General features: G+C 63.5%; 3 protein-coding genes across 20 annotated transcripts in view; 1 reads left to right on the forward strand and 2 right to left on the reverse strand.

Moving 5' to 3' along the window:
- TEP1 (telomerase associated protein 1) overlaps window positions 1–3,905 on the forward strand; it is a 23,665-nt gene extending 19,760 nt beyond the window's left edge. For 5 of the 6 annotated variants that reach the window (XM_084645248.1, XM_084645249.1, XM_084645250.1 and 2 more), the window contains 13 exons: window positions 121–237; window positions 335–442; window positions 548–674; window positions 781–845; window positions 952–1,084; window positions 1,251–1,393; window positions 1,575–1,696; window positions 1,879–2,025; window positions 2,141–2,261; window positions 2,550–2,661; window positions 2,817–2,929; window positions 3,354–3,458; window positions 3,669–3,905. In XM_084645248.1, coding sequence (XP_084501374.1) covers window positions 121–237; window positions 335–442; window positions 548–674; window positions 781–845; window positions 952–1,084; window positions 1,251–1,393; window positions 1,575–1,696; window positions 1,879–2,025; window positions 2,141–2,261; window positions 2,550–2,661; window positions 2,817–2,929; window positions 3,354–3,458; window positions 3,669–3,863 — 1,608 coding nt within the window. In that variant the 3' untranslated portion in view covers window positions 3,864–3,905. The remainder of the gene's footprint in view (window positions 1–120; window positions 238–334; window positions 443–547; window positions 675–780; window positions 846–951; window positions 1,085–1,250; window positions 1,394–1,574; window positions 1,697–1,878; window positions 2,026–2,140; window positions 2,262–2,549; window positions 2,662–2,816; window positions 2,930–3,353; window positions 3,459–3,668) is intronic. The other variant, XM_084645247.1, reaches the window with a different exon arrangement.
- PARP2 (poly(ADP-ribose) polymerase 2) lies at window positions 2,700–13,044 on the reverse strand (the record flags this gene model as incomplete). Of its 11 annotated transcripts, none has more annotated exons than XM_084645254.1 (20): window positions 3,100–3,142; window positions 4,306–4,461; window positions 5,079–5,203; window positions 5,379–5,477; window positions 5,627–5,726; window positions 6,039–6,163; window positions 6,377–6,511; window positions 6,595–6,658; window positions 6,815–6,953; window positions 7,261–7,414; window positions 7,848–7,944; window positions 8,019–8,094; window positions 8,252–8,348; window positions 8,487–8,537; window positions 8,776–8,846; window positions 9,803–9,937; window positions 10,289–10,501; window positions 10,829–10,947; window positions 11,031–11,168; window positions 12,951–13,044. In XM_084645254.1, 19 exons carry the CDS (start codon window positions 11,165–11,167, stop codon window positions 3,115–3,117), a joined length of 2,121 nt encoding a protein of 706 aa, XP_084501380.1. In that variant the 3' UTR covers window positions 3,100–3,114. The 11 variants fall into 11 exon arrangements, with proteins under 11 accessions (XP_084501387.1, XP_084501383.1, XP_084501384.1 ...); XM_084645263.1 differs by having other exon boundaries at window positions 12,869–13,003; XM_084645262.1 differs by having other exon boundaries at window positions 12,898–12,971.
- A 1,937-nt stretch (window positions 13,045–14,981) lies between these two features.
- Window positions 14,982–19,049, reverse strand: LOC311529335 (uncharacterized protein). 3 transcript variants are annotated; one of them, XM_084645276.1, is made up of 2 exons: window positions 18,856–19,049; window positions 14,982–16,829 (listed from the first exon to the last, which is right to left on the reverse strand). In XM_084645276.1, exon 2 carries the CDS (start codon window positions 16,807–16,809, stop codon window positions 15,436–15,438), a length of 1,374 nt encoding a protein of 457 aa, XP_084501402.1. In that variant the 5' UTR covers window positions 16,810–16,829; window positions 18,856–19,049; the 3' UTR covers window positions 14,982–15,435. The 3 variants fall into 3 exon arrangements, with proteins under 3 accessions (XP_084501402.1, XP_084501403.1, XP_084501401.1); XM_084645277.1 differs by having other exon boundaries at window positions 18,842–19,049; XM_084645275.1 differs by lacking the exon at window positions 18,856–19,049 and adding an exon at window positions 17,763–17,846.
- Window positions 19,050–20,273: the final 1,224 nt, after the last annotated feature.

Below are 20,273 nucleotides of genomic sequence, written 5' to 3' on the forward strand. Positions count from 1 at the left end.
GCTGCGAGATGGGCAGTAGGGGGCGGTGTGGGGCAGGCATGTTGTGAGATGGGCACTGGGAGGCGTGGGGGAGCGGACGTGCTGTATCTGTGCCTGTCTAACCAGCCCATGTCCCTGCAGACCCTGCTGTGCTGGGATGTGGGAGGCCCTGCGCCGGGAGCCCCCGCCCTCTGGCGCTCGCTCCCGTTCTGCCACCGTGACTGGCTCAGCGGCTGTATCTGGGTTGGGCCCCTGCTGGTGAGTGGGGGGTGGGGGGGTGTAGCTGGGAGGGGGATGAGTGGGGCAGGCCTCCCTCTGTCTCTGCCTGACCCCTGCCCTTCCTCTGCCCCCACAGCTGTCCTGCTCCAGCGATGGCACCGTGCGGCTCTGGGACCCGGCAACTGGCCAGCGGCTCCGTGAGTTCCTGCCCCACTGCGGCCCTGTCAGCACCGTCCTGGCCACGGTATGGACCCGGGGGGTGGGAGCGGGGGCACGGTGCCAGGCATGGGGGGCACTCTGTCCGTTCTCCTGGGCACAGGCCCATCCCTGATCCCCTCTCTCGGTGCAGGCCGGGCGTGTGCTAGCGGTGGGCCGCGACGGGACTCTGGCAGCGTGGGACATGCTGGGCGTGGAGCTGACCTGCTTCCTGGCACACCCCGGGCTGGTGAACCAGGGCGCCAGCTTTGTGGGAGCAGGTGAGTGGCTGGGGATGGGGCATTGCCCCCCCCGGTGCAGGTCTGACCTCCAGTGCCCCCTGCCCTCCCCCAGTGCCCGTCTCTCCGTGTCTCTCTTCTCCTGCAGATGACAATTTCATGGTGGCCACGGCTGGGTGTGACGGACGGGTGCAGCTCTGGAGCCCCTTTGAGGTGAGATGGGACCCGGGAGCTGTTTTCCCCCCCATGGGGACCCTGCTCTAGGGCACTGGCTGCCCCCCACCCCCACCTCCCGCTAACTTCTCTCTCCTGCCTGTAGTTCGGCCGCCCGCGGGCATTGGTGGGGCACAGTGCCCCGGTGTGTGGCGCTGCCGTGAGCCTGGCTGCTGCCCGTGTCCTGACGGTGTCGGGGGATGGTTCTGTGCACATGTGGGCAGCACCATGGCAAGCGGGTAAGAGACTCCTTCACCGGATACCCCACCCCTCCTAGAGCCAGGGAGAGAACCTTGGAGTCCTGGCTTCCAGCCCTCCCCTGCTCTAACCTACCAGATCCCACTCCACCCCCAGAGCTGGGGAGAGAACCCAGGAGTCTTGGCTCCCAGCCTGTCTCTCTCCTAGCAGGAGGCGCCGAGGGGCCTGGCTGGCACCGTGGGGCCGTCTCTGCCCTGGCCTGGTCTCCCGACGGGACGCTGGCAGTGTCGGGTGGGGAGTGTGGGGAGCTGATTGCGTGGGGGGAGGCAAAGGCCCTGGCTGCAGTGCAGGTAGGTTGGAAGGGGGGATGGGGAGACAGCAGGGGTGAGGGGGCAGTGGGAGGCTGATGAGGGGAGGGGGGAAGGCGGATGGAGTGGGCAGGATGGGGGCAGGAGGAAGGTTGTCAGGGTGGTGGGGGGAAGGTGGGAGGGGGGCCTCAGTCCAGCCCCCGCTTACCCCCCTCCTACACAGGCAGGCTCGCGTGGTGTCTGTGCTGTCGGCTTTGCCTCCTCCTGTAGCCTCCTGGTGGCAGCGGCGACCGGGAGCATCTGGTTGTGGGGCCTGCACGGCGACCCCCGTCCCGGGGCCCTCAGGTGAGCTGCAGGGAGTTGGGGGAGTGGGGCCGAGCTGGATGCCTGGGTCCCTTCCTGGCCCTATCTCTCCCTGGGGGGCAGGGAGGGGAAGGGCCAGGCCATGCCCTACCAATCCCCGTTTCCTATACCAGTCTCTGCAGCTGGCCTGGGCCATGCACTTATCGCCTCTCTCTCTCTCTCAGCCTGGAGCGTGAGCACCCCCTGTGGGACGGGGCAGTTCCCGTTACCTGCATGGGGCCGGCCGGTGCCCCTGGCTCCCTGGTCCTGGGGCTGGCGAACGGGGAGGTGCTGCTGTTCAGAAACCACTGGACAGCACTGAAGCGCCTCTGGTGAGAGAGAGTCGGGGGGGGGGGGGGAGCCTGCAGCTCCTTTGGTGAATGGGGAGTTCAAGAGGGGAGCAGTCTCTTCTGCTCCTGGGTCTGACCCTCGTCTCTGCCCCTGTAGCTTAATCAGCCCGGATGCCTGGGTTCTGGACCCCCCCGAGTACCTGTTTGACGTGGCTGTGACCCCGGATGGGCAGCTTCTTCTGTGGAAGGGGGTGAGAGAACCCACCCTGTACGAACTGGTGAGTGACTAGGGAGAGAACCCAGGTGCCCAGCCCTGTCCCGTCGTCCTCCCCCCCACCAATGCACCAGGCCCCACTTTCCTCCCAGAGTCAGCAGAGAACCTGGGTATCCCAGTACCCAACCCCGCCCCCCTCCCTGCTTCCCACCAACACACTAGCCCCCGTACAGAGAACCCATGAGTCCAGGTGCCCAGTCCCCCCCCAGCACACTAGGCCCCCACTCCCCTCCCAGAGCTGGCAGAGAACCCAGGAGTCCAGGTGCCCACACCAGTGTTGTTTGCTCTATAGAGGGTCGGGGAGTCAGAGGAACTGGAGAAATCCTGGGAGGCCGAGATCCGCCTCTGGGATCGGGACACAGATGCTGACTCCAGCTGGTTCAGCAGTGCCTGGCTCAGCCCCGGTGAGTCCCGGCTCAGGAGCGAGGGGCACCAGCAGGGCTGGGGAATGGGGCAGGACTGGGCTAGTAGTGGGTTGCGGGTCGGGAGGGCAGGGCCAGCAGGGGCTTTAGATTAGGCATGAGGGGCAGTCGGAAGTTTCAGCTCTGTTCCCTTGCAGACTCATCCCTGCTCCTCGCCGGCTCCGACGGGATGCTCTGGACTCGGGCTCTGTGGAGCAAGGAGGATGATGCAGCCGAGTCCTGGAGCAGCGAGGGGTGGCAGCAACAGCGGGTGAGCCTATCTGCGTCGGGGGCCCATCCCTCCTTCCCTGCTGACAACAGCCCACTCTGCTCGGCAGTGTGTGTGTCTTCCCTCTGCGGCCGTTGTCAGCCCAACAGATGTTTCCCTCCTTGCGGGTCAGCGGTGTGGTCAGTAGGGTCCAGGGTTAACTCCCAGCACAGCCAATGACAAGAGAGTTATCCCCATCCTTGCGAGGGGCTGGGCCTAGAACCAAAGCCGTTCCTGTCTGGCCACTGCTGAACCCGGTGCAGGCCAGCTGCAGCCTCAGGTCAGCTTGTGGGGGCTGGAGGGTTCGTTCTCTTCCCTGGAAGCGGCAAGTCTGGGATAAACCCTCAGGGCAGCTGATGGTACGACCCCTTTGGGCTGGGGCAGGGGCCTTCTACACGTTAACCCTTTCATGGCCTGTGCCCCTCAGATTCACAGCGCCAAGGTCACAGCGCTGCACAGCTGTGGGGACATGCTAGTGACGGCAGCGCTGGATGGAGACGTCAAGATCTGGGAGCGCGCCACGGGGAGACTGGTAGGTGGCATGAAATGATGATGTTCCTCACTCCTGATCCGCAGCCCCCTGCTGGCACAGCCCTGCCCCCATCCCCCCAACAATGCAGGTGCCCCCTCACTCCCACCCCTCAGTCCCATCCTGCAGCCCCTGATAGCCCAGCTCTGCTGGTGCCCCTCACTCCCAACCCACAGCCCCAGACTCTGTCTGACCCCGGTTCTCTCTCTGCAGCTGGGGCAGTTCCGTTGCGCTGCTCCTGTGTCCTGCCTACAACCCCGGCCTGGTCCAGCCTCCCAGCTGCTCTTGGCTGTGGGCGACATCCTGGGCAACGTCTATTTTCTGGAGTGGGCCTGTCTGCGGGGGGACGAGGAAGTTGGCCAGGGCCTGGCCCCCCTGGGTGACGAGGCTGAACCCCAACCCGTGTGAGCACCAATGACACAATAAAGCCACCAACTGAGCTCCAAAGAATGCGGCCTTTGTTCAGCTGTCCCGTCCGAGCGCCAGCCCCAGAGCGAAGGGGGGGCTAAGAGGCCAGAGACCTGTCTCTCCCCGCCCCCCCCCCACCGGGTCCCTTGAGAAACTTGGTAACGATCAGGCCCCGGGTCCCCACCCTCGTGTTACCGCTTCTGGCCTTTCCATAGGGCTGAATGGGGGCAAGAGGATCGCAACATTGTATCTCAAGCCCCCATGCCTAACTGGGGGGAGAAACACCCCCTGCTGGGCTTAGCCCTGTCCCCCCTTTCCAGCACACTGCCCCCTAGTGGCTGCAGCTAGAAATGCAGCAGGGCGCAATCAGGGACGGGTACCAAATTTATTGCAGTAGGAAGGCAGAGGGCCATTTCCCCAGGAGGCACCCAGGGCCCCTTACCACAGGTGCACGAAGTTGAAGCGCACTTGGAGCAGGTAACGCATCCGCACCTGGCCCGGGTCGTAGACGACAAACTCGTTGTAGTTGAGGGTGTAGCCGTGGGGGTTTGTCACGCCCGTCTCCACTGCTGGGCCCAGGGGCACTGCAGCCCCATCCCTAGGGGCAGATGAGCCAGGGGTCACAGCAAGGGAAGCTCAACCCCGCCAGCTGCCCAGTTCTCTCCCCCTCGGCCCCCATGGCTCCTGGGCTGTATGGGTTTGCTGCTCTTTCCCCTGAGCCCTCTGCTGGCTGGCACCAAGCAGCAGCTGTGAAGGGCACCTGGCTCCGCTTGACCCACTGCACCAGGCTGGGTTCTCCCCTCGCCAGCCTTCACCCACTGCCCTGAGCTGGCAGCTGGGTCAGCCCCCGGGCTGGGGCTGAGCTGTTCAAAGGCGACACCAATTTCTCCTCTGGGCCTGGAACCAAACCAGGGGGGGTCCAGGCTGGCTCTAAGTGTCCCCATCAGCTTGCCTGGGGGCACAAAATAAACTGGGGGGGCCCTGCAACAAGGAGCCCCAGGAAAGCTCCCCAAAGCAGCCTCTCCTGGGGCCAAGCGAGTCTCTAGGGTGAGCAGGGGTGATGGTGCCCCCCTCTAGCACTGTGCCAAGCCAGAGGGAGGTGATCCAGGCTGGAGCATCGTGCCACAGGGCAGAGTTTCCCCTCAGACCATCCCTACGGGGCCCCCATCACTCAGGGCAAGCGCGATGGGGTACCAGCCCTGCCCCAGTACTCACAGCATGACGCTGTTGGCGGGGGCGGGCGCTAGCTTCCCCAGCCCCTTGGTACTGTGCTTCCCAGGTGGCAGCTTCCTGGCCTCAGCATTTGCCTCCAGCAGCTCCTGGCACTCGCCCAGGGCCACCTGCAACAGGAGAGGGGCACCAAGTCCACAGCTGCCCGTCCACCCTGTCCAGAGCGGGGAGAGAACCCAGGAGGCCGGGCTCCCAGCCCCATCCTGTTCTAACCACAGGACCCCACTCCCCTCCCAGAGCCAGGCAGGCTCCCCGCAATGTAGCTGGCCCTGGGGTGGTGCTCACCTCGCACAGCAGCAGCAGGCCCACGTCGCGCTGGCGTGAGGCGAAGCAGTAGTTGGCGCTCTTGGACGACATGTCTGCAAAGTAGATGCCCTTCCCGAACTGGGGCGGGGGGCAGGGGCCAGTCAGGGATCTGAATGGGAGGGGGCTCGGAAAGGGCCGAGGGGGGGATAGGCAGGTGGCAGGGTAGGCAGCTGGGAGGGGACTGAGTGGGGGGTGGGGAGATAGCTGGGGGCAAGGGGGAATCTCACCATGTAGCCGGTGACAGGGGCCTCAGGGGGCGCCACTCTCAGCCCCTGGCTCAGGATCCCCACCCAGTTGCCCAGCCTGGAGCCGTGCCACAGCAACATCCTGGGGGGAAACAATGGGGGGGGTGAGCCCCATTCCCAGCCCCCAAACCTTCCCTCCCATGCCTAGCCTCCTGCCCCCTCCCCTCCCCAGCCCCTTTGCTGGCTAGGATCCAACCCCTGCCCCACCTCCTGCGCCCAAGCATGCATTGGCTCTAGCGCTCAGCTCGGAGGGCAGACAGATGTAACCCCCCAGGCCCAGGACAAATTACCTCTTCCACCCCGTGCTCCCCCTCAGCTGCTCCTGCCCCCTGGATTACTGGCCCCAGGACACCCCCCAGCCCAGCCCCCTGGATCGCTCCCCCCAGCCCCTCACCGGTTGGGCAGGCTGGTGCAGAAGGGGGGCTCGCCAGCCCGGCGCAGGGCAAAGGCCTCCAGCAGCTCCATGGAGTAGTCACGGTGGGTGGGCGCATGGGTGGAGAGCAGGTACCGCTCCAGCACCTGGGGGGAGCCATGGGGTCTGAGCCAACCCCAGCCCTGCCCCCCTCCCTACCTGCCTGGCCCCCTTCAGCCCCACATCTTCAACCTCCCCTCAACAGGTGCCCCTGATCACTGCCCCCTCACCAGCCCCACACTGCCCCCTTTGCCCAAACCCCGCAGCTGCCCCCCAGCTTCCCCACTGCTGGGCCCTCCCAGCCCACGCAGCCCCCTGACCTGGAAGTGGGCGGAGTCCCGGTCCAGGGGGCGGAGCTCGCAGCCCAGCTTGCGGTAGCTCTGGTCCAGGGGATGCTCCTGGCCGTGCAGCTCCAAGTGTGCCAGCCTGATGGCAATCTGGATCTCACCCAGGGCCTAGGTGGTGGGGCGAGTTGGCGGGTCAGAGGGGGATGGACAGAGAGATGGAGGGACAGATCCTCACTCCCCTCCCAACTCACCTCCAGCAGCTGCACCTTCTCCTGAAGCTCCTGCCGTGTCCGGATCAATGGGGGCGTCCGGAGCCTGGGGATGCGGGGCAAGGGTGTTTGGTTTTTTGGGAGTAGAAAGTTGCCAACCCTAGGCAGGGGGCACTCAGCAGGGTGGGGCATGCTGGGAAGGGTGCCAGGGGGCATGAGCAAGGCAGGAGCACTTGTGGGAGGGTAGAGGGGGGGCACTGACCCAAAGTCATGGGGCACGCGGGTGTAGAACTCGTTGCAGGCCTCCAGCAGGGCCCGCCCGGTGTCCCCGGCTCGCAGAACTGCCTCCACCTTCTGCAGTGACTGGAACCCAGCACGGATCTGCTCTGCCGTCAGCTTCCCTGGGGGGAGTGGGTCAGAACGACCAGTACCTGGCACCCCCCAGGGGCCCCTGAACTACCCCCAGATCCCCTGCCCCCCAGAGCCCTCCCCAACCAAGCCCGGATCTGCTGTCAGCTTCCCTGACAGAAGTGGGTCAGAACCACCAGCGCCCATGGGGGGGGTCCTCCAACTCCCTGCAGATCCCCTGACCCCCAGAACCTCCCCAACCCCAGCCTGGATCTGCTGTCAGCTTCCCTGAGGGGAAGTGGGTCAGAACTGCCAGCCCCTACGCCCCCATCCCTTCCCCCACGCCCATGGGGGGCTCACCAAGAGGGGCCTTCTTGGTGTCATACTTCATCTCCAGCACCATCTCCTCCATGGCCTGCAGGTCACAGACCAGCCCCAGCAGCGCCTGCACTCGGGGGTCTAGCTGTGAGGCCAGCTGGGGCTGGGGGGCCCCCGCGCAGCTCAGCTCTGTGGCCTGCAGGGGAGTGGTTACTGCATCTCCCAGCAGTGCCCAGAGCACCCCCCTCCCATCACCCCCCAACGCTCCCACGGAGGTGGGACACAGGGCTTACTGCTTCCCCACGCCAGCTGGGGGATCTGCATGGGGGTCACGGGTCCACGTGCAGGTCGTATGGGGCAGGGGGTTGTGTGTGTGTGGGGGGGGTCACACTCACAGGGGGCCGGCTGTCTATGTGCAGCTTGCATGGGGGGCCTGTAGGGGGACTGGGAGATGAAGGGGGATGGGGGGCTGTGGGAGGGGGTCACACTGGGGGTCGGCTGTCCATGTGCAGATCTCAGGGGGGGTTGTAAGGGAACTGAGGGCTGTAGGGAGGGTCACACGGGGGGTCAGCTGTCCATGTGCAGGTCATAACGGGGCTATGGGGGGCCGTGGGGGGGGTCACACTCACAGGGGGTCGGCTGTCCATGTGCAGCAGGTCGTACTTGCCCAGCACTTTCTGGAAGTTGCCCCGCTCGGCCCAGTGGTTTTTGGTCTTGTCGAGGAACCTGGGGAGAGACCAGAGAGGAGGGCGAGGAGGGGGCAAGCTCCAAGGGGTTTGGGGGAGAAGATAGGGACTTACTTCTTAGTGAAGATCTCCTTGGCCTGGGCGAGGTCCCCAGCGCAGGACACCAGCATGTGCTGGCCTGGCCGCCCCACTGCAGGGACAGGACAGATGTGGTGATGGGGGGGCACTGCCCCGCCACCCCAACCCCTGCCACATCCCAGCCCCTGGCCACACACCCCCAGCCCTGTGCCCCATGCCTAGTGCCCACGACACTCACCCAGCCCCCCCATGGCCCCCGCCCCGCTCACCGCGCCCCCAGCGCATCCAGACACTGTAGCTCCGCGACCCATCGTCCTCCAGCAGCTGTAGGATGTAGAACTTGTTGTTGTTGAACTGGAGGTTGGTCTGGGGGACGGACGGACAGACATGGGGGCTGAGCGTCAGGGACAGGGCTGGGGGCGTCTCTGCCCGCAGCAGCCCTCCTTGTCACAGATCCTGGGCAGGTGGTGCCCCTGGCCAGCAGGGCCACAGTGCTGCACTCACCTGGTTCAGCATCACGTCGTAGACATCGTCCCCTTCGCAGTAAACATGGGCCTGGGGGAGAGATAGGCACTTTCTGAGCTGCAACTGACCCTCAGAAGGGATGGGATGAGGGGCAGTCCCTTCTAAGGGGCGCTGGCCCCTATCCCACCCCAGTGGGGATTGACTGGCTCAGGGGTGTGGGGCTTTTCCTCTCTAGGGGGCGTTGGCTCTGATCCCGCTCCAGGTCAGGGATTGGCTGGTTCAGGGGGGTGGGGGCTGGACAGCCCTGGGGCAGGAGGTCTTGCGTTACCTTCCCCAGTTTAGCCAAGCACTCGGGATCCACCGGCGCCTTCCCCTTCACAATCAGGGTCTTGATGACCTCTGGGGTTGACAAACAGAAAGGGGGAGGGGTTAAGAGATATCAGTGCAGGGATCCTGGGGACCTGAGCCAAGGTAGGGCCTGGCACACGAGGAACAACGGAGCTCCAGCCATGCCACCGGCCCCTTCCCAGGCAGCCACAAGGCCGATGTCTGCGCGACATTTGGAACAAGGCCGGACCATGCACTCCTAGCGCAGGATAAGGGAGGCGCTTATAAATCACACCCGTTTCCAAATCAGCTTGGCTGCCTAACTCGCACCCAAGAGTTGCAAAAGAGCTGGCCGAGATAATCTCTGACCTGCTGGCATTCATTTGAAATCAACCCTGGGATAGCGGGGACATTCCCAAAGAGCAGACGGGTGCAGCGCAAGTGAGTAACTTTAGGCTGGTTAGCCTGACGAAAAGCCTGGGCAGAATAACACAAAAGCTGATACGGGATTCACACGACCCAGGTTAAAGCACAGGAACCTCAACAAGGCAGGCAGGTTTCACAGAAAACAAACAAAGCTGATCTCATCTATTAGTGGCATTACGGGTTTTGTCGATACAGGGAACTTTATATGGTGTGCGACTTGGCACTGTGTGACCTGACTGAAAACCAAGCACTGCAGGCTAGTGACAAAGTGCCCAAAACACGGATTAAAAATTGGCTAACTGACAGATCCCCACACATCATCGCCGTTGTAGCCAGGACACTTTTGTCGGTGATGCCGGCTGGTGGAGGGGGAAGTGACGCCAAGACGGCTACACAGAAACACAGAACGAGGCTGAGCATGGACCAATGCGAAGTGACTCCTCCAGGAGCAGTGAGGTGGTGGGGGACAGCTGGGATTCCTGGACACACATTTTAGATGCTAAACTATTGGAAGGGGGAAGAGCCATAAAACCAGGGCTGGAGCAAACAGCTGGCAGAGAGAGGCTGACAGAGCGTGGGCGCTGTAGTTCGCCACCCCTCACCTGTGCTCTCTCCCCCGGCTCCGGGGTTGGGGCTGGCCCCACCATCCCGGGGTCTCTTTGGTGCTGAGGGCCGTTGTGGGGACGAGAAGCCAGGGATGGAGCTGGGCTCAGATGCCCCATCGTCATCCACAGCATCTGTGGAGAGAGGCCACAGGTCAGAGGGGGAGGGGAGGGTGCCACACCCCAGAGCTGGCCGCATCTCAGTGCCAGGCGAGCCACCCTGGGCGTCGTCGCTATGACCCAGCTATGCCTAGCATCAGATTCTCCAGCCAGCTCCCTGGGGGATGATTAACGACTAACGAGCTTACGCTCTGATAGCGAGGCCTGCCCCACTCCGGGTACCTGAGACCTGCTCACCAACCGGAACTGGGCCCTGGGAGCCTGAACCCCTTCCCCCAGCTTCCCACAGAGCCCGCTCTACCCACTAGGCCCCACTCACCTCCCAGAACCAGGGAGAGAACCCAGGAGTCCTGGCTCCCTTCGTACCTGACTCCCTCCGTTCCATCCGGCGCTGGTATCCGGTTCTGACGTTGGTCTGGGTCATCTGGGCCGTGTCCAATGTGTAGCGGGTCCGGCTGAACGTCACCTCTAGGCTGGGCCCCCCGTTGCCACGCCGCACACCCTCCAGCGCCAGGCAGGTGTCGGCAGGGTAGGGCAGCCACTGCCCCTCTTTGTCCCCCTGCCAGCACCACACGAAATCTGGGCCGCGGGCACCCTGTTAGCTCCCTGCTGGCACTAACCCCTAGGGGGCCCTGCAGCTCCCAACCTCTGGGGCAGTGACTGTGACGGGGCATTGAACCCAGGTGTCTAGGTGGCTGTGCAGGGTGTTCACCCCGGGGGGCCCCCCAGCTCCCAGCATCTGGGGCAGTGACCGTGACTAGGCATGGGACCCAGGTGTCCGGATAGCAGAGCAGGGTGTTCACCCCTAGGGGGCCCCATAACTCAGGGGAGTGATCAGGACAGGGCATGGGACCCAGGCGTCCGGGACAACACCGCTCCCCCCACCAGGGGTCCCTGGGCACTCACAGGAGTCCTGGTCCTGGATGGCTGCTGCCACGCATCTGTCCTGCCCCGTCTGTCCGTTCTGCTGCACCATCCGCCGCAGGTCCACACAGGAGCCCACAGTCACGCTGGGCTTCCCTGCCCTGGGGGGAGATGGAAGCAGCTCAGGGCCTGTGACTCCCCCACCACAGCCCAGGTCATGACATGCCCCCGCCAGGGTACTCACCTGGCCGCCTGTGTCAGTACCTCGCTCTCCTCAGGCACGAAGCAATGCCAGGTGCCGCCAGGGTCCTGCCACTCCCAGCGCAGCTCCAGTGCCAGGCCCACGTCTCCTGCCTCGGCTGCCCTCCGCTTCCGGCTCATCCTGGGAGTGACAAGGGGGCTGGTGAGCAGAGAGAAGGGAGGCAGGGATCCACAGACTGTGATCCCCAAGCCATATAGCCCCATATGGACCATTCTACTGCAATCCATACAGCCCTGTATGGACCAGCACCGCTCCAGGCCATATAGCCCTATACAGACTATCCTACCGAAATCCATACAGCCTGTATGGACCAGCACAAACACATCCCAGGTCATATAGCCCCATACAGACCATTCTACTGCCATCCATACAGCCATGTGTGGACCACCCCCCCTTCCAGGCCATATAGCCCTGTACAGACCATCCTATCAAAATCCATATAGCCCTGTATGTACCAGCACAACCCCCGCCCCCAGGTCCTAGAGCCCCAGATGGGCCATTGTACTGCAATCCACAGAGTCTCTTACCCACCCCTCCGGCAATATAACCCTATATTGACCAGGCTACGGCAATCCATACAGCTTTGTGTGGATCAGCCCCCCCCCCCCATTTAACCCTATACAGACCAGCCTATGGAGATCCACACAGCCCTGTATATACCAGCAAAACCCAGCCCTGTATGAATGAGCATGTCCCCTCCCGTCCCCTGGCCAATCACACAGCCCTATATGGACCATCATAATCTACGGAGCGATCCATGAACCAGTTCCCTCCCCTGCTGCAACTCTGCAATAGCTCCGGACCCCACTGCGTCCCCCACCCCCAATGCAATCATAGAATCATAGAATATCAGGGTTGGAAGGGACCCCAGAAGGTCATCTAGTCCAACCCCCTGCTCGAAGCAGGACCAATTCCCAGTTAAATCATCCCAGCCAGGGCTTTGTCAAGCCTGACCTTAAAAACCTCTAAGGAAGGAGATTCTACCACCTCCCTGGGTAACGCATTCCAGTGTTTCACCACCCTCTTAGTGAAAAAGTTTTTCCTAATATCCAACCTAAACCTCCCCCACTGCAACTTGAGACCATTACTCCTCGTTCTGTCATCTGCTACCATTGAGAACAGTCTAGAGCCATCCTCTTTGGAACCCCCTTTCAGGTAGTTGAAAGCAGCTATCAAATCCGCCCTCATTCTTCTCTTCTGCAGGCTAAACAATCCCAGCTCCCTCAGCCTCTCCTCATAACTCATGTGTTCCAGTCCCCTAATCATTTTTGTTGCCCTTCGCTGGACTCTCTCCAATTTATCCACATCCTTCTTGAAGTGTGGGGCCCAAAACTGGACACAGTACTCCAGATGAGGCCTCACCAATGTCGAATAGAGGGGAACGATCACGTCCCTCGATCTGCTCGCTGTGCCCCTACTTATACATCCCAAAATGCCATTGGCCTTCTTGGCAACAAGGGCACACTGCTGACTCATATCCAGCTTCTCGTCCACTGTCACCCCTAGGTCCTTTTCCGCAATATCCTAACCCTCCGTGCAATCTGCCCAGGACCCTTACTCCCTGCGCCCAGAGCACCCTCTCCCCCACGGCATGCCCCCAGGCCGCCACTGCAACCCCAGCCCTGTTGCACCCCCAGGGTCGCCCTGCATTCCCCCTCAACCCTCCCCCACTCCAACCCCAGCTCCATGGCACCCCGTAAGGTCCCTCTGCACCCCTCCCTCACTGCAAACCCACCCCCTTGCACCGCAACCTCTCCCTGCACCCTTCCCCCAATGCTCACCCGCCCCATTGCACCCCCTTAGGGTTCCCCTCCCCCCACCTGGCGGCGGCGGCGGCGGCGGCTCCCACCCGCGCGCGCGCTCCAGGAAACGTTCCGGTAACCGAACTCTCGCGCAGCCCACCGTCATTTGCATATCGCTCATTTGCATTAGCTCCGTCCCCTGCCCCTGCGGTCGCCGGCGTGGAGGGGCCCGAGCCCCGCCCCCTAAGCAGTCGGGCGGGTTGGCGCGCAATGCATTATGGGAGACACACCCCTAGCTCACCCGATCGGCGACACTCAACGGCGGGCGGAGCCCGGGCATTTGCATAGCGGGGGTGGTGCATGCTGGGAGCTCGCGCTCCCCCTTAGACCCTCTTTAGACCCTTCTTCTGTGCAGACGTGGAAGGGGTGCGATTTGCATACGCCATGGCTCATGCCGAAAGTTGCTCCACTCGTTCACCGTCTCCTGTAAACTCAGAATATCAGGGAGCGTTATATAGCCCCTAACTCTGCAGGGGCTGCCGCTCAGAAGGTGACCAATTCATACGCCCGTCTCCAAGGCCATACAGCGCTATATGGGCCCTGCAACCTCCCAACAGCCAGTGGTTCAGTGCGATGGGCCTGGGGGGGTCCCCAACCCCACTCAGCCTGCTTCCCCTTAGGTGGACAGCGCTGTATGGATCCTGAACCCTCTCTACAGCCACCCTGTATGTGCCTTGCACCCTCCTTGCTGCCTGCCATAGGTCATATAGACCTGTATGGGCCCTGCAGTCTCCCCACAAACTCATGCAAACCAGCTGTCAGATGGGATAAACCCCCCTGCCATTCCCCCAGAGCCATGGGGAAGATAAAGTCACTGACAGTTGTGATGGGCTCAGATACTACTGTGAGATCCGGATCTGTGAATACGGCCCAGAGCTGCCCACCGACTGATATTGACCCAAGATATTGACCTGCTGCTTATTCCATGCAACCAAAAAAGGCAGGGCCCGGGTGCTGGACACCACGCAACCCTGTTCTTAGGGCTGTAGGGTGATACAGCCTGCATCGAGCCGCTGGCTATGTTTTCAGCAATTGATCTTGCGACCGTCACTTATTCCCCCTTTGGATGCAACAGATAATTACATCAGGGCAATACAGCTTTGTCAGTTGGGATTGCTCTACCCCAGGCCATATATTCCAGTACAGACCAGGAGGTAATTGTATACAACCCTTCCGTCAACCCCTTATATGGTTTCACAACCCAATTCAGAGCATTCTCCTCCAAACCCTTTTACATCTGACCTCCCTCCACCCAGGCCTTATAATCCCATATTGACCAGCACCCCTTTGTGGGCTCTTACAGAATAAAGCCATCTCACCCACTACAGACACATGCCAGGCCATATATCCCAATCCAATCTGGTCCATGCGATCAGGCATAGCTTTTTAATGAGGAGAGTAATTAACCACGGGAACAATGTCCCAGGAACCGGGTGGATTCGCCATCGCTGACAATTTCTAAATCTTGCTCAGATGTTTCCCCAAAACACCCGCTCCAGGAATTGTTTGGGACTGTTCTCTGGCCTGTGAGATACTAGGTCAGTCAAGAAGATCACAATGGTCCCTTATGGCCTTGGAATCTATGACGCCCCCTGCCTGGGCCAATATAGTCCCATATGGACCACAGGGACTCGTAGCCCAGTTCAGATCACTGGAACCCTCCCCAAGATCCTGTATAGATGACCCCAGTCTGGTTATTATAACTCATCCAGACCAGGACTCGGGCAGTTTCGCTAATCCAGCCTATTTCAGGCTGGCCCATAAAGCCACTACAGACCAGCCCCCCACTGTCCCAACTATGGGCCCTTCTGCTCCTCGCCCCATGCAGATTATTTTCTTCCTCTCCCCCCAGATTTTCAGCTTGCCTCCTCTCACCTGGGTGCTCCAGACCAGGGGAGAGCATTACGCTCACAGTGCATGCTGGGACCATGTGTCCTGCCCCTCCTCCCCACCCATGAGTTCTAAGGCTGGGCGTGACCCAGGTGTGGGTAGGATTCCACATACCATTGGGGAGGGTGGCTTCCCAGTGGGACGAAGGCCCCTGGGGCCAAGCTCCCGGCCCCTGAGGAAACAGGGATTGTCTCACAAAAGGGTACAAATGCTTTATTTCAAAACAGAAGCATCTGCCCATCTGAACCCAGCCCCAGCTTCTCCTCCTCCCCACATGCAGCCTGCAGCCCACAGCCCATCCTCGTCCCCGTCCCGGCGGTAGCTGGGCCCTGAACTCCAGAGCCGGGAGCTGGCAAAGATCCCAGCGGCCACCACCTATCTGGTGGTGGAGCTAGCGCCTGGCTCCCAGCACAGTCTGGCTGTAACGGCACCCAGCAATGGAGGGGGCAGTTCCCCGGCTAATTGCTCTCGAGGTGCAAACACGGCCCCTGAGCTCCCGGCCGACTTCGTCTCACTGCTGCTACTGCAGCTGGGCCTCGTGGCTGGTCAAAGGGGCTGTGCCGAGCACTCTCCCTGCCAGGCTGGTGCCAGCCTTCTGCCTGCCCCGCCTCACTGAGGGCCTTTTGGGGGCGCTGTGCCCGGCACGGGCTGAGGAGAGCACAGCGTCCAAGCATAGCTCTAGGGCCAGGACAGGGCTATGTAGTCCCCGTGGCAGAGGGCACAGGGCTAGGGCTCTCTGTCTCCAAGGTCCCCCAGCGGGCAGCATCCCCGGTGGCCGGCGGGCAGCGCCCCTTGGCCCGGGCGTGGGTGCGCTGGTGCACCACCATGTTGGAGCGGCGGTGGAAGCGTCGGCCGCACTGCGGGCAGGCGAAGGGCCGCTCGGCCGTATGGGTGCGCTGGTGACGGATAAGATTGGAGCTGCGGTGGAAGCGTCGGCCGCATTCGGCGCAGGCATAGGGCTGTTCGCCGGTGTGGGTGCGCCGGTGCACAGTGAGGGCCGAGCTCTGGGCAAAGGCCTTGGGGCAGTCGGGGCAGCGGTAGGGGCGCTCGCCGGTGTGGCTGCGCCGGTGGGTGGCCAGGTGGGAGCTCTGGGCAAAGGCCTTGGGGCAGTCGGGGCAGCGGTAGGGCCGCTCGCCGGTGTGTGTGCGGCTGTGCACCACCAGGTCGGAGCGCTGGGCGAAGCTGCGCCCGCAGTCTCCGCAGCGGTAGGGTGACTCCTCCAGGTGGGCCCGCTGGTGGCGCCGGTGCACTGTGCTGTGGGCGAAGGCCAGGCCGCAGACGCCGCAGCGGTAAGGCCGCTCCCCGGTGTGGGAACGCCAGTGGCGCAGCAGCTCCGAGCTGCCAGGGAAGCCCTTCCCACACTGGGCACAGCGGTAAGGCCGATCGGGCTGGTGCGTGCGCCGGTGCTGCGCCAGGTTGGAGCCGGTGCTGAAGCCCTTGCCGCAGTCGGCGCAGCGGTAGGGCCGCTCTCCGGTGTGGGTGCGGCCATGCACAGCCAGGTCGGCGCGCCGGGCGAAGGCCTTGGGGCAGGAGGGGCAGGGGAAGGGGCGCTCACCGGTGTGGGCCCGCCGGTGCACTGCCAGGTTGGAGCGTTTGCCAAAGCGCCGGCCACACTCGGGGCAGGGATGGGGGCGCTCGCCCGTGTGCACCCGCCGGTGCTTGGCCAGGCCCGAGCTCTGGGCGAAGGCCCGGCCACACTCCTCGCAGGCGTAGGGGCGCTCGCCCGAGTGCGAGCGCCGATGCACGATCAGCGTGGAGCTTTGCGAGAAGGCCTTGCCGCACACGCTGCACCCGTAACGCCGGGGGCGCGCCGGGACAGCCTGTCCCCTGGCCCTCATCTGCTCCCCCTCCCCCACGGCCTGGCTCCCATGGTCCCCCTTCCTTCGGCTGCCCAGATCTGAGAGCGTCCCCGTGTCTCCATGCGCCTCTTCCCGCCACACATCCGGCCCTACGTCTCCACTAGCCTGGTGCCCGCTGTCCCCCTCCTGCTGGGGAGCACTGGCTCCACCCCGCCGCAGGGACGCGAGCCCAGCTGGGGTCAACATCACAGGAGGGGTCCCCTGGGCCATCCTGCTCCACGTCCCAGCACCTGCGGGAGGAGAAACATCAGGGAGATGGACAGCACCCCAGGCCGGCCTGTCGCCACTCGGGGGTGGGGAGTTAGGTGTAGAGTGGGCCAGTTGGCAGTCCGGACTCCTGGGTTCTATCCCAGCTATGGAAGGGGGGGGGAGTGGGGACTAGTAGCTTGGGGCGTTGTGGGGCTGGGAGCTCAGCCTCCTGTGTTTTGCGCCCAGCCCGGGGAGGGGGGTCTGGTGGCTGGCGGGGGAGGGGGCCGGACTCCTGGGTACCGAGCCCAGCCCGGGGACTGGTGGCTGGCGGGGGAGAGGGCCGGACTCCTGGGTTCCGAGCCCAGCCCGGGGTCTGGTGGCTGGCGGGGGAGGGGGCCGGACTCCTGGGTTCCGAGCCCAGCCCGGGGTCTGGTGGCTGGCGGGGGAGGGGGCCGGACTCCTGGGTTCCGAGCCCAGCCCGGAGTCTGGTGGCTGGCGGGGGAGGGGGCCGGACTCTTGGGTTCCGAGCCCAGCCCGGGGTCTGGTGGCTGGCGGGGGAGGGGGCCGGACTCTTGGGTTCCGAGCCCAGCCCGGGGACTGGTGGCTGGCGGGGGAGGGGGCCGGACTCCTGGGTTCCGAGCCCAGCCCGGGGTCTGGTGGCTGGCGGGGGAGGGGGCCGGACTCTTGGGTTCCGAGCCCAGCCCGGGGTCTGGTGGCTGGCGGGGGAGGGGGCCGGACTCCTGGGTTCCGAGCCCAGCCCGGGGTCTGGTGGCTGGCGGGGGAGGGGGCCGGACTCTTGGGTTCCGAGCCCAGCCCGGGGTCTGGTGGCTGGCGGGGGAGGGGGCCGGACTCTTGGGTTCCGAGCCCAGCCCGGGGTCTGGTGGCTGGCGGGGGAGGGGGCCGGACTCCTGGGTTCCGAGCCCAGCAGCCGAAGCGGCCCCCGCTCCCCAGCGCTGGCCCGGCTCAGCTCTTACCGCAGGGGGCGCCGCGCTCCGCCCGGACACCGCTCAGAGCCAGTGTCCCCGGGCTGGACTACTACTCCCGGCATGCCCTGCGCGGGCCTGCAGCTCCCGGCATGCACCGCGGGGCCTCCCCGCCCCTGTGCTGGGAGGGTGTATGGCCCTGTACCCCCAGACCTGCCAGTGCACCCCAGCTCTCCCTGTGCACCCTCAAACCCTGTATCCCCAGCTCCCCGTGCACCCCAACTGTGCACCCCCCATCCCATACCCCCAGCTCTGCTGTGCACTCCAGCCCCTCAGTATCGCAGCCCTGCCAGTACACCCCAGCTATCCCCAGGTAACCCCAGACCCTGCACCCCCAGCTCTGCCCCTGCATCCCAGCCCCTCTGTATCCCAATCCTACCAGCGCATCCAGTCCCTCTTCACCCCAGCTCCCTCTGTGCACCCCCAGACGCTGTACCCCCATCGCTCCCCATGCACCCCCAGACCTGCCCCTGGCTACACCCCAGCCTACTTCACAGCTCAGCCCCTGCACCCCCAGCCACTCTGTATCCCAGCCCTGCAAGTGCACCCCAGCTCTTCTCATGGACCCCCCACCCCTGTATCCCCAGCTCTGCCACTGTACCCCAACATCCCCCTTCCCGCACTCCCCAAAGTATTTGGGGAAAAATCTCCCTGTGAGTGGATCCTGGGAGGGGAGGGGCATTGGGAGCAGGGGGTGGGGAACAGGAGGAGAGGGATTTGTGGCTGCAGTGAGGAGAGGGGGGCTATGGGGAGGGAGATAAATGGGGTTGGGTGGCAGGGGAGGGGAGAGAGGTTGGGGTTGGAGGTGTGGGGGGGACACACTGGGGAGAACAAGAGCAGGGGCAACTGTCAGTCCCACTTGCTCTCTGCTCCTGTGTGTGCTCCCAGATCTGAGGGGTCCAGCCCCTAGGTGGGACGGAGCCCCTCTCCCTGCCCCCCGACCTGTGTGTGCGGGGATTTGGGGCCCCCTTCACCCCTTTCTGGCCCCTCCCCCAGTGCCCTTTCCTCCCAGCCTGCCCGTTGAAGGGCCCTGAAGTCCCCATGCTAGGCTGGGTTTTCCAGCAATTTACCATCCTCATCTCACCAACAACTGCTGCCACCTGCTAGCGTGAGGCTGCCCACCGCCTGGACTGCGGCCACATAACCCCCGTTGCTACAGCCTGCTCCAGGGGGCTGGAAGGAGGGTGGGGTGGGCAAGCTTTTGGTCTCTTCACCATGTTCCAGGACGCCTGAGGGCACAAGGGGGCTGGGAAAGGAGGGGAAAAGCTTTGTGCATCTCAGCCACCACGGGGCTCATGGCGGAGCACTACACTACCTGTGTTCATGGGGAGTCACAGAATGAGGGCAGAGTTAAGGTGACGCAGGCACCCTTAATGGTGCATTTCCTGCTTTGGCTAGGTTTCATTTGGCATGCTTCAGCATTCTGCAAAGGGACAATGTGCTGCCAAGCAGCCTGAACTACATGTAGATGCAGATTACAGAGAGCCTGGTGTGTGTGCACGGAGATGACAGCAGTGCAGGAAAGTCGCTACTCACAGTTCTTCCCATAGTCCAACCCATTCCCCTCTGGGCTGCGATGAACAAAGGGTTAATGGCCAGCCTAGCCCATCCACGGCATGCTGGGAGGAGTAGTCCACCAGCAGCAGGGATGCTGGGAGTGATAGTTCTTGGCCACTTTCCTATTAGGGTTAGGGTGTGTCTTTCCAGGACACCCCTCTTCACGTTGCAGGTTCGGGGTGGGATTCAGTCACGGCACAGGGGCTGGAAGGGAGATGCCAACTCACCCAGCCCCCCACTCTAGCCACTGCACCTCACTCTCCTCCCTGAGCCAGGATAGAACCCAGGAGTCCTGGCTCCCTGCCCCCCCCCTGCTCTAACCACTAGACCCCACTCCCCTCTCAGAGTTGGCATAGAACCCAGGAGTCTTGGTGCCCAGCCTCAACTTCCATTGGATCCCAAAGCCTAGAGTGGATTTTGGGGACGAAGTGCAGAGGAGCCTGGGACACAGGTTATGTAGCAGCGGGGCCGGGGGGGTTGCCCATCCCTGGGGGCAGGGAGAGTACTAGCCACTCAGGGCATCCCTGGGTCACTGAGCCACCTAATTCCCTCCCCCCATAGGGACTGGCGCTGGGCAAGCCATGGGCGCAGGAGACTGGCGCCTCCTGCTAAACCAGCTTCGCTGAAACCAGAGCTGTGCCCCGGGCCGAATCCAGGACCCAAGGCGGTGCTGGGCCTGAGGGGTGCTGAGCCTGGGGACCAGGGCAGCCGGACTGAGACCCAATCTGCCTCCCTGTGGGCTGAGCTGTAGGGGTCCCTGGAGGGAGGGGTTGTTGGCTACCCAGCCAGATCTCTGCCTGTGGGGCTGGGGCAGGTGCCAGATCCGCTTCAGAGCAGCTTTCGAATCCCCATTGCCTGGAACCTTGGCGCATATCTTGGGGGCACTGGGTCTGGTGCATGAGTCCAATTGGGGCCATTTGCCCAGGTGGTGCCTGAACTGCAGCC

Source organism: Lepidochelys olivacea (genome assembly GCF_965140295.1).
Source record: "Lepidochelys olivacea isolate rLepOli2 genome assembly, chromosome: 13".
Lineage (NCBI taxonomy): Eukaryota > Metazoa > Chordata > Testudines > Cheloniidae > Lepidochelys > Lepidochelys olivacea.

Bases quoted from the DNA above. Each gene is read 5' to 3' on its own strand.
- LOC311529335 (XM_084645276.1), bottom strand. From the start codon at position 16,809: ATGGCCCAGGGGACCCCTCCTGTGATGTTGACCCCAGCTGGGCTCGCG.